The sequence below is a fragment of the Monodelphis domestica genome, chromosome 1, assembly GCF_027887165.1.
Source record: "Monodelphis domestica isolate mMonDom1 chromosome 1, mMonDom1.pri, whole genome shotgun sequence".
In the NCBI taxonomy this organism is placed as follows: domain Eukaryota; kingdom Metazoa; phylum Chordata; class Mammalia; order Didelphimorphia; family Didelphidae; genus Monodelphis; species Monodelphis domestica.
The window spans coordinates 384,510,033-384,522,868 of NC_077227.1; the positions used below are offsets into that span (position 1 = coordinate 384,510,033).

The following is a 12,836-nucleotide window of genomic DNA, read 5'->3' on the forward strand; positions in this document are numbered from 1 at the left end:
AGGAAGTGTCTGGAGTAAAATTCAAACCCAGGACCTCCCATCTCTAGACCTGGCTCTCAATCCATTAAGCCACCCAGCTTTTTTGAATGCAAGGGACCTTGCTTTTTTAACTTTCTTTGTGTCTCTAGTGCTTAGCAGAGTACCTGGCACATAGTAAATGCTTAATAAGTTCTTATTGATTTATTGATTAGATTAATTTTCTTCTGCACTTGGACCCAGAAAGCTGTAGAAAATTAGACTTAAAATATAAGTATAAAGTATAAAATATGGAAGAAGTTCCTAATAATTGTTTTTTGTTTTGTTTAATTGTTTCATTCAGGCCTGACTCTTTATCCCTTTTGGAGTTTTCCTGGCAAAGATACTGGAGGAGTTTGCCATCTCCTTCTCTAGCTCATTTTACAGATAAATAAACTGAGGCCAAAAGGGTCAAGTGACTTGCCCAGAGTCACACAGCTAGGGAATGTCTGAGGCAGGATTTGAACTTAGATCTTTCTGACTCCAGGCCTGGCATTCTATTCACTATGCCACTTACCTGTCATCCTAATTATCAGAATAATCAAAAAATGGAATAGGCTCCTATAAAAAAAGGTAGTATGCCCTCCAAGCAGAGAATATATGACCATTACTTGGGATTGTTGCAGAGGAGGCTTCTGTAAAGTTCTACAAGGAGTATTGGCTTTGGGACTTTTGAGATGATCCCTAGTAAATTGTATTACTTGCTTTTATAATGTGTTAGCAGAAACTATGATGCAATGTGAAAGTGTAGACTGAAAAAAAAGTGTAGACTGACATGCTTTCTGCCAAGTGGTAATTCAAATTTGAGTTTTTTGAGTTGGGGAACCTCCAAACTCAAAGATTCTTTGATTCTGTGATTTGTCTCAAGTCACACAGCTAGCTTGTGACCAAGATCAATTCAAATCCAGATCTGGCTCAAAACTCAAGTTTTCTCATTTCAAGATCAATATAATTTCTGTTCTACCATATTGTTCTCTACCATCATGACTTAAACCTGGCCCTCAGTCACCGAAAAATTCTTCTCTTGAGCCATGTGAATTATTTCTAATTCTCTACCTCAAGCATGTCACTATCCCAACAGAATACAAATGATATGTGTGTGTGTGTGTGTGTGTGTGTGTGTAATGTATATACACACTACAGGTTCAGAAAGCAGAACTAGGCCCAAAAGGGGGGAAAGTTCCATGGCATGAAATTAGCCCAACTTGAGGATAAGCTTCCTAACAATTAGATAACCAACAAGAGAAGTCTGTCTCCCTTTCCCTAGGAAGTCTCTGAACCAAAGTTGGATGAGCCCCTGTACCCGAGTATTTGAAGGGAGATTGAACTAGATGCCCTCTAAGGTGCCTTCCAGCTCTGAGATGCTAAATGCAGTGAAATCAATGAATAAGAAGGGAATGGCTTCTTTCCTTCATGGCTTCCATAGGGCTTGCCCCCATCCCTCCCCACCCTGCTTACTCACCTACACAAGCTGCACACGAAACACTTGGGGTGATAGGTCCTGCCCAGGGCGGAGATGACCTCGCCTGTGATGAAGTCACGGCAGCTGTGGCAGCGGGTGCCATAGAGCTGCTGGTAGTCTTGGGTGCAGATATACTCACGGTTCTTGAAGAAGAAGCCAGATTGGGCCAGGTCACAGCCACACACTGGGGGGATGGAGGGAGGGAACAGGGGGAGACAGAAAACACAGGGTGGGGGAGAAGACAGGGTTAGCCCAGCAAGAGATCCTCATGGATCCTCGCAAGGATAGTTCAGAGTCAGTGCCCAGATCTGCCACTCACACATCACTGAGAGGGATCATGTGAGTGATTAAAAGGCTCTTGGAAACCAATGAACCAGGGAGGTGGAGGAAAGAGCAGTAGACCTGTGTCTGGGTCAGGAGGCTTAAGTTTGGATCCTGGCTCTAGCACTGGGACTTTGGACAATCACTGGCCTTTTTTGAATCTCATTTTCTCTGTGAAGTGAAAATAATAATGCATAGACTATCTAACTCATAGGGTTGTTGGGAGAACATGTTTTATAAACTAAGAACTGCTACAGCAAGGGGAATATAATTATTTGGAAACTGAGGTCTGGAGAAGGGAAATGACTTGTCCAAGATCATGCAAAGTTAGTAACAGAGCTCTAGGACTAGAACAAGCAATACAGTTGGAAGGGCCTTGAGAGATTATCTAAACCCAGCAGTTGTTGTTGTTGTTGTTCTCCTTCTCCCTCTCCCTTTCCCTCTCCCTCTCCCTCTCCCTCTCACTCTTACTCCTACTTCTCCTCCTCCTCCTCCTCCTTCTTTTTTCTTCTTCTTCCCCTTACCTTCCTCTTGGAATCAATACTATGTATTGGCTCCAAAGCAGAAGAGCAGTAAGGGCTAGGCAATGGAGGCTAAATGACTTGCCCAGGATCACACAGCTAGGAGGTATCTGAGGCCAGATTTGAACCTAGGACCTCCTATCTCTTAGGCCTGTCTCTCTATCCACTGAGCCACCTAGCTGCCCCAAACCTTCTTTACAGGGAAGAAATTGTGCCCCAAAGATGAAAGGAACTTGCCAAAGGTCACACCTCAAGTTAGTAGTAGCATTTTTCATTTAAAATTAGAACCATTCATTCATTCACTTGGTAAATAATTAAATATTTTCTTGCTGAAGAAAACAAAGATATACGTATGATAAAACCCTTGCTCCTGGGGAGCTCACAGTCTAGCAGGAGAGATAAAACATAGATACAGATAGTAGAAAGAGGCTAGATGTCAGAAAATCTAGGTTCCACTCCTAGCTCTAACACGTAATAGCTATGTAATCTTGGACAAGTCAGATATCTGAGCCTCAGATTCCTCAGCTATAAACAAATAGTCACGTTACCTACTCCACAGGATGACTGTGAAGAAAACATTTTACGTATCTCAAGGTGCAACATAAATTTGAAGTATTAATATTGTAACACAAGGAGATGAGGTAAGAGTTGTAAGGAAAATATCTATAAAGTGTAATGACGGTTCAGAGGTAGAAAGATCACATGGGCTAGAGACCTAGGGGAAGCTTCATGGAGAAGTACTGAAGTACTTTTCAGCTATGACATTCCATATTTTATAACCTCTGGTTTTCCTCAGTTCTAACATTCTTCACTCCCCATGCGGGGGTTCATTCTGCCTTGTTCTAATGCTCTGTCTAGCTAAGGTTTCTCCTAGCTCTGACATTTCATATTTTTCTAGCTAACTCTAACATTATATTCCAAAGTCCTTTCCAGCTCTGAGATCTTATGCACTAAGGTTTTTCCAGGTCTGACATTCTAGATTCTAAAATTTCTGTCCTGCTCTGACATTCTGCAAGTCTATGACAAGGAGAAAGAAGAAAGGTTGGCTTTGCTCCAAGCCTCCCCACATGTAAATGTATCTTTAACCAGCTGTGAGTGAGACCCTGATGTCTTCAAAGACCACCCCACAGAGGGGCAGTTGTGTGTGGGTGGTGGGTATGTGTATAAGAGCTTATGGTGTTTGTTTCAGGGGCAATTCTTTCTTTGATCAGACACACTGAACGTACATCAGGACCAAATAGTGCCTGGCCTCAGAGGAAGGCTAAAGTACAAATTGTTCTGGAGTGGGCAGATGTCATTTCAGTTGACATCATGATTATGGAATTCATTAGGTCATGGCCTCCAACCCTGTTGGAAGCTGCTTCTGTTTTCCCCCCTTTCTTCTCTCTTTGTCCTCCTCCCTCAGGGCCACCTTTCCCTGCAGAGAAAATTAGGAAGCCAACAAGAAAGCTTGGAACGGTGTGTCCTTTCCTCCACATCACCCCCAAGGGAACAGAAATAGGGAGCTTTGGGTGGAAAGGACGAGAGGGGCAGAACTGGTAAGACTGAGAGGTCTAGTGGGGGTGGAAGGAGAACATTTCAATAGGGCTTGGGAAAGCCAAGATTTCAGTCCAGACTGGTGATAAGAAAAGGGTGATGAGGGAGATAGAGACTGATGGAGGGTGGGAAAGCTCCCACTATAGAACTAACAAATTGCTATATTTCTTTCATAGACCTTATTAGGAACAACTTTAGCTAGATAATCAAGAAATCAGTAGGCCCAGCTTGGCCACTGACAGTGTGTAACCTTGGAAAAGATACTTCCTCAATCTTGGCTTCAGTTTCCTCCTCTGTAAAGAGTAGGGAGTTAGACTAAAGATATTCATACTACATTTCTATAGTAATTTAGGATTTACAAAGCACTCTCTCTGGTGAAGTGGGTAGTGACACCATCACTATCTGTTTTACAAAGAAGAAAGCTGAGTTTCATTGTTTTGAAATCCCATAGTAAGACAACTTGTAAGTGTCAGAGGCAGGATTTGAATCCAAGTCTCCTCATTACAAATTTCAGGCTTTTTCCACTATAGTAAACTCCCCCACAAAATAACAGCTGATATTTATTTAGTCTTGCAATTTAGAAAGCACTTAACACACATTATCTCATTTGATCCTCATAAAAACCCTCTGAGGTAGGTGGTATAAGAATTCATTATCCACATTCTTCCGATGAAGAAATTGAAGCTTAGATAAGTTAAATGACCTGCTCAAAATCTTGCAGCTAATAAGTACAAAAACCAGAACATAAATCTTGGGCTTTGGCTTCCATGGCCAGTATTCTTTCATATTCCTATGTTGCTTCTATCTAGAGAGTTATGGGATGAGGTACAAACAGTGTTGAACTGGGAGTCAGAAAAACTGGGTTCTAATCTTGATTCTAACACTAACTCACTGCGTAAATGTTCAACCTATGTTAGTGACTGACTTTCCAAAATTCAATTTCCTCATTTGCAAAATGAGGAGGTTGAACTAATTGGCTTCTGAGATACCTTCCCAAATCTAGACCTATGATCTTGTCATCTCTGAGGTTCCACTCTAGGATTCTGTTATTTAGAAACAGGCATTTCAAATATTATTTGATTCAAAATGAGTTCTCAGAGTAGGTAGAAAATTTTATAAATAGCAAAGTCATCAAGTTGGAAGGAATTTTGCCTCAGGGAAAGACTGTATGAGAACTTCTCATAAAAACAGCCTTTGTGCTAAGGATGTGTTCTTCTTCTCATTGTAATTATTATTATTTCCTATATAATTTCCTATAATATCATCTGGATAAGATAAGATGCTATAATTTTTCAGAAAACCACCTGATAATCTCCAGAACTAGAAAGCTCTTTGAAAGTATCTGAAGACTTAGACTATATAGGGGCTCCTTAATGATACTTATGATCACTCAAAGATATGGGTGTAGTTACAGATGCAGGAACTTCCAATGGGTGAAGAATGTGTGTATGTATAAGCAAGTCATTGAGTTAGTCAATCAGCTTATGTCTCATACAGAGTTCTGCAGATGAACAAAGAGTTTGGCCTACAACTAAATGGAAAAGATAGGGCTAGATTTCATCTGGGGGTAATGTATAGAATCCTGCTTGCAAGGTCTTTGATCTGTAAGAGTCTCTAGGCTCCATTTCTGCCTCTCTGGACTTTCTCTACCCATACCCCTTTCTCTCTATTTCTACTTATCCCACACCCTATCCCTCTTGTCAATATGTTATATTCCTCCATTAGTCTGTAAGATCCTAGAGGGCAGGGATTGTCTTTCTTCCTACTTTTATCCTCACTGCTTGGCACAGTGCCCAATATATAGTAATAATTTCATAAGTATTATTTGAGTTAACAACTGAAGAGAGTCCACATTGTTAAGATCATAGAGCTATTCTCTCTAGAGCCAAACAAAGAGTCATGTAAATGAAAGACAACTTTATCCTTAGGAAAGTCTCCTCAGGGTCTTTTTTTTTTCTCATTTCCTATCTAGTGTGGACCATCTATATCACTGTCACCCATATTCTATGCCTTTCCAGGGAAATCAACTTCAATTTTAAGAATATTCTCGGTGTATAATTTAGGATCACAGAACTAGAAGGGAATGAGGAAGCTGAGTAACCAGAGACCAGTTTTCAAAGTGGGCAGGATTTAGGGTGCAGAAGACAAAAACAGTTCCATAACACACTGGTGGGGAGAGAAAAAGCTTTCCCTGGAGGTCATGTGGGGATGTGGGCAGGATGGAGTGAACTTTAAAGGAGGACATGAGGCTAAAGTTGAAGAGGTTCAGCTCAAGCATGATCTCCTCTGTGAAGCTTTTTCCAATTTCCTCATTTGTTAGTTCTTTCGCCCTGCTCCAATTCATTTATACTTAACTTCCTTTTCATCAGCTTGATTCAATTCAGAGGCACCTGGCAGTGTAATGTTGAGCCTGAAGGCAGAAAAATCTGAATTGAAATACAGCTTCAGACACTTTCTGACTATGTGACCCTAAGCAAGTCACTTAACTTCTGCCTGCCTCAGTTTCCTCAAGTGGGGGAAACAATAGACCCCACTTTATAGGATTATTGTGAAGATAAAATGAGATAATATTTGTCATAGTTCTTTGCAAAGTTTAAAGTGCTATATAAATACTAACTATTATTAGCTATTTCTATTATTAAAAACTTAAGTGCCAGACACTGTGCTATATACTAAGTGCTAAGTACTGGGGATACAAAGAAGGGCAAAGGCAATCCCTGCCCTCAAGTAGCTGATTTCCCATTAGGGGAGAGGAGGCTATTTTGTGTTTTGTCTATTATGGCAGTGGCTGGAATATTTCCTTATACACAGTAAATAATCAAAGACTTTTTTTGTATCTGTGCTTGAATGTATGACCGAGAAATGATTACTGGTCCATTTTTTTGACTTTTCTAACTAGAAGCTGGTTAGAGAATCTTACCCTAAGACTGAAGGATGTAATCCTAAGTAAGGATAGTTCCCTTTGCACAAAACTTCAGGGTTCTTAATGCTTTCTTTAAGCTTTCATCCATTTGTCTACATTTTTTTTCTCATGACAAGGCCCCTAAAGGGCACTGTACTCTAATAAAGGCTTGATCAATACTCACCACAGAGGAAGCATTATTTTCTAAGTTTTATAGGCCTTTAGTCCCACTGTTAACAGATTGGATCACATTTTTTCCCCTTTTTAAACGTGATCACCACATTGACAAGAGATCATTTTTAGCATCTTACTCTATTTGCTTGATTTATCTTATCCCACATTTGCCTTGATTGAACTTTATTTTGCTCACTTTAAGTATAAGCAACTCTCTTAACTTGATGGGGCAAATAGGGACCACCTTTAAGAGACAGCAGAGGAAATGTAGGCAGAATTGCAAGGGGCTTTGACTGTCACCACACCATTGGGCACAACTCTAAAAGAAAGACAACTCTTTCACCTTGGGATTCCCAAATTTGAACCTATAGGAGCCTCAAGAAGTTTCATTTTTCTCAAGGAATAACAAAGTATCAAAATAAATTTAATTGAACATCACACCAAAAATTCAGATGGATCCTCCTTTAACCATGATCAGTCAGATCACTGGGCCTTCTTGGAGTTTGGTTTCTCCAAAAGTAACATGAGAAGATTGGACTAGATCAGTGATGGAAAACCTTTTAGAGATGGAGTGCTGGGCCCTGCCCAGCCCCCGACCCAGTGCCATGTTCCACCCTCTAAGTGAGTGCTGGGTTTGCTCTCCCCTCTCCTCCCATCCCTTCCTTACCCCATGCAGGGGAAGGAAAAAGCACTTCCATTGGGCTGCTGGCTGGAGGGGTAGTTGAAGTGAGGGATAGCCTCAGTCAGTGTAGAGAGGGGGAAGGGAGTGGCTCTAGTATTCTGCTCCCCTCCAGCTCTGCAGCCTGTGAGCTGCCCACCTTAACCTGTGTGTATTCCCATTGGCTGTGGGGCAGAGGGGCGGGGAAGGTGAAAAAATGTCAGACACAATGGAGAGGGGAGGGGAGCAGCTCCACCTGAGTCCCTCTGCCTTTCTAGCAATGAACTCTGGAGGTGGGGTGGGGGAGTGGCCAAGTGCCCACAGAGAGCACTCTGCATGCCATCTTTGGCACCCGTGCCATAGGTTTGTCATTACTGGACTAGATGATCTCTGATACTTCTTTCAGCTCTGACATTCTATAACCTTTGTTTGTTTTTAAGGTCTCTTGTATTTCTGAGGTTTTGCCTGAGGTCTTAGACACAGAGAACATCAAGGGTTAGGAAATTACAACCTTGAATTCAAGGTCAATGATAGTTGTGTTCTTGATAACAGCTTTAGAGCTGGAATTCAGAGGTTAGAGACCCCACCCCCCAGTCACCAGGGAACACAGCATTAATAATTTGGAACTGGGGTGGGAGTGCAAGATGATTCCACTCATTGTCCAGTAGATAGATGGTGGGAGAAAATAAAGGCAGTTGGCTATACAGTCAGGAAGACCCAAGTTTCAAATCTTGGATCAAACACTTACTAGGCAGGTGACCCTGGGCAAGACTCTTAACTTTTTCAGCCTCAGTTTCCTCTTTTGAAAAAATGAGGATAATAATAGCAGCTACCTCTCAAAATTGTCATGAAATCAAATAAACATTTATGTATATAAATATTAATTTACTTATATTATTATTTATTATATATAATTCAACATATATTTAATGTATTCAATGTATAATTCAATATAATAAAAGTTTTATATAGAATGTGCTTTGCAAACCTTAGCCATTATTATGTCAGTAAGGATGCTGGAAGAAAATATGTGTTTCTGGCTTCCCAAATAAGAATTCTAAAAGCACAGTTCTATAGAAACACTGAAACTAAGAGTAGGCAGGGACTACTGAGTACCACTAATTGGATGGAAATGTGATATTGAGAAAAGAGACAGAGGTAGAACATGCGGTTTTAAATTCCAGTTCTGTTATTTATTAGTAGTATGATCTTGGACATTTTATTTGTCCTCAGTTCCCTCACCTGTAAAAATAAGGATTTTGGAGTCCATAACTTCCCTACATGTCTCTTCCAGTACTAAATATTTTATCTTATGACTTCTCCTTTTCTTTGTCTGCAAAATGAGACCTTATGTAGCTTGGAGACCAATGATGCCATAGGATATTCTGGATTATACAGTCCCTAACTGTGGGTTTGGGAGCCTAACCCCTACAGGTGATTTGGTTCCTACTGGAAAAATTAGTCCTTAGTTACAAACAAAGGATTTACTCATGAAATTTGGGATATAAGCAATTCTTAAGTTGGGGGTGGGGATTGTTACATGTCACATAGCATTGAGGGATAAGAAGAAGAAATGTTTTAACTGTGAAAAGGCTGGGAACAATTGCACGTTAGGTAAGCATATGGTTCTCAAATTCTTAGTACAGACAAACATTGGCTCTGGAGCATAGGGAGAAAATTCCTGGATTTGTAATCAAGGAAACTGAGTTCAAACACTGACTTTTATTCTTGTTACCCATGGACAAATTATTTCTCCTAGTTAGACCTATTTCCTTTTCTGTTTAATGAAGAAGTTGGAGAAGATAATCTCTTCAGACCCTTTTAGGCTTGCTCCTATATATAATCCTATGAGCTTGTCCCAAATACCATCATTCTGCAATAATATAATTAGTGAATTATAGCCAAACCACCTCATAAAGTTGTAAAACCTTATAATAATATCATTTAACCAACTGCCTATCTATAACATTTTTATTCCTAATAAAAAAATTCTATATTTTCATAGTTCTTTATAGCTTACTTTCCTCCCAACAGTCCCAGGAGGTTCACAGAATGAGTATTATTATTCAGTTTTCTGGATGAAGAAACTGAGGCTCCATAATTTGATTCTAATGAATTATTGACAAGAAATAATAGAAAGAGAATTGAACCTGGGGCCCAAAGTCTTGGGATTGAATTCTGGCTGCATCACTAGCTGGGTCCCATGGTCTAAGAGATTTAGTTGCTCTTCTTTTACTTCTATGAACCTCAGATTCCTAATCTTTAAATTGCAAACATTAGAACTCCCATTCTTTCCCTTCTAGACTTTGAAGCAGTACAAAGAACACTGGATCTGGTGTCAGAGGTCTTGTGCTCCATTCCTGGCTCCATCATTTACCACCTTTATGATCATAAATCAGTCACTCTATTGCTGGGCCTCAGTTTCTTCATTTTTATAAAATGAAGGGGTTGTGCTAGATGTGTTCTAGGGACCCTTTCATCTTTAATCTGTGTTTCTATGAGAAAATCAATTTGTAAAACTTAAAGTAATAGAAATATAGAAATGTGAGTTATTGTTATTAATATTAATAATAACTCCGGCAGAGGGAGCTTATGGAAACAATGGAAAGGGACTCATAAATTATGGTCACACAAAAAAGAAAATTAATGTTATACTCAATTTAATTGTAAGATTTTTTCTGTGATAATTTGACTTTCTTAAAGACATTCAACTTGGGTCAATTTGAATTTTTATTTGTATGACCTAAATATCTACTGGCTGTCAAGGCTAAATGGGAAGGAAGATCAACCTTAGATGGGGAAAGTAGAACTGACAATAATTCTTGAGAAAAGACCCCAGGTCTTAGCTAACCACACGTTTAATAACATCGATGAAGTGATAGGACTGCTATTTTTTTTTAAAGCTGATCATATCTTGAAATCTATTGTTTTAGAAGAATGGAGGTGATAGTCTTAGTGTCCTCTGCCCTGCTCAGATAATTCTCAGAACTTTATGTATAATTCTGAGCAGCAGATCTTAGGAGGGGCATTTGCACAGTTATAGAGCAGAGTGACTTGGATCAAAATAGTGTTACATGTAATGTTTCACTTGAAGAAGCGAAGACTAAGTGGGAGGAGAGAGAGTATGACCAGCGTCTTCAGACACATGAAGGAATGTCACATGGAACAGTAAGCAAATCAATATTACCATTCTTAGAAGGGTCCTGCCACTCAATTTCCATATGACTCCATTCACAATTCCTGTGCCTCTCCTAACCAAAACACCCATTTCTGGCTACCACTTTCTTCTAGGTGTCTTCTACTAGGATATAAGCACCATGGAAGCAGCCACTGCCTTACTTTTTGTACTTGTATACCCTAGTCCTTATCACAGGAACTAGAATAGCTTAAGGGTTTAATAAATGTTTTTCCCATTCATTCACTCATTTGATTAGTTTTTTTTTTTTACTTAACCCCTGGGGGAAGAGCTAGAAAAAGGCAATTGGCTAATATTTCTACTTTTCTGTGATCACAAGTGTTTCCTCTAGGGGTCACTGCTTCAGACAGTTGTCCAAGGGAGGTGTATTTTTGATTCTGTATTCCTAGGAAAATGATGATCACTCATGGGGAAGTTGCATGGTGGCGTGGAAAAAAATGATGTATTTTTCCACTGATCTAGGAACATGGAATCCAAGTTAAAATTCAGTCTTTACCACAAATTCCCTGTATGACTTCAACAAGTTACTTAATATCTCTAGGCCTTAGTTTCTGTTATTTGTAAAATGTAGAGGTTACGGGGGCATCTGGGTGGCTCAGTGGATGAGAGTCAGGCCTAGAGACAGGAGCTCCTAGGTTCAAATCTGACCTCAGACACTTCCCAGCTGTGTGACCCTGGGCAAGTCACTTAACCCCCATTGCCAAGCCCTTACCACTCTTCAGCCTTGGAGCCAATACACAGTATTGACTCCAAGACGGAAGGTAAGGGCTTAAAAAAGAATGTAGAGGTTAGACTAGATAGTCTTGGAGGTCACTTCCAGTCCTACACTTAGGACTTTATGTCTGTGTAAATCTATAGACTGAAAGGAGTTGGGAAATCTAGGCCAAGCTGACCAGGTTTCTAGAGGCAGGAACCACTCATGAAAGCTGTCCTTAGAGGAACCTGATTAGGCTCTAGGCTGAGACTAGATCTCTTTTTTTGAGAGTTGGAAATGATAGAGATTTTAGCTCAAAATAAGGAAGAACTTAAAAATTTGGAGCAATCTGAAAATTAAATGGATTGTTTCATGAATTGATTTAAGTAGGTAGACCACTCTTTGGGGATTCTGTTAGAGAAATTTTTGCATTGGGTGGGAAGCTGGGCAGATAACTCCCCAAAGTCTCTTTCAAATATAATTCTATGAATCCTAACATCAGCCACAAAGTTTATGGTTAATCCACAATCCATCTGCTTTGAATCAAAAGACTTCATAAAGTTAATATAGGGCATAGCTTTTGCTTATCCTTAATCTCCTAAGATTGTTACTGTCAGAGAAGGATATCAAAATTGCCCAGAAAACAGGTGTTCTTCTCAGAGACATTCCTATTTTTCACCCAGAAGCTGTGATCCACCAGATGCTATCAATTTAATATAATAGCATAAGTGGTACTTTTTTCCAGATGTTAAATAATTCTCTTCCACTGCCTCTCTGTGATGAGGAGACCTTGAAATCTCAAAGGATATGTAGAAGGGCACAAGCTTAGTCAGACTACAACAATTTGGAAAAGCTTTAAAGTCAAGCCTATTGATGGATTTCTGTGTCTGTTGCTTGAAGACTAGCCTAGCTCAGGATAAACAGATTCATTATCAGAGGGATGACCACTAAGGGATGAATTACTCTGTCAACAGCATCTGGTGAATTCCATTTATGTGTCACAACCAGGTAGATAAGATAATAGAGGAAGCTAAATGCACAAATAGATTAAATTATGGAACATGGGTCAAAATTTGGTCCTGATATTTGCTATCTGTGTGACTTTGGGCAAGTCACTTAACTCTCTTAACCTCAGTTTCCTCATCAGTAAATTGAGATAGCTGGACTAGATGGCCTCTATGGTACCATTCAATTCTAAATTATATGGTCCTTTTGGCTGATAAAATAAATCATTGGACGGCAGAAATGTTTTAGCCAAATAGCATCATGGGAAAAACCCAAGACCCTCCTTCTGAAATGTCCAGCTCTTCTTAATGGCCTCATATTCATTCAACATTGAACAAACATTTTAAGTGCC

The 12,836-nt window shown here is 39.8% G+C and overlaps 1 protein-coding gene across 4 annotated transcripts in view; it reads right to left on the reverse strand.

The window, feature by feature from the left end:
* ABLIM3 (actin binding LIM protein family member 3) overlaps positions 1 to 12,836 on the reverse strand; it is a 192,071-nt gene that overhangs the window by 102,821 nt on the left and 76,414 nt on the right. For all 4 annotated transcript variants that reach the window (XM_056811604.1, XM_056811603.1, XM_056811602.1 and 1 more), the window contains exon 3: positions 1,478 to 1,661. In XM_056811604.1, coding sequence (XP_056667582.1) covers positions 1,478 to 1,661 — 184 coding nt within the window. The remainder of the gene's footprint in view (positions 1 to 1,477; positions 1,662 to 12,836) is intronic.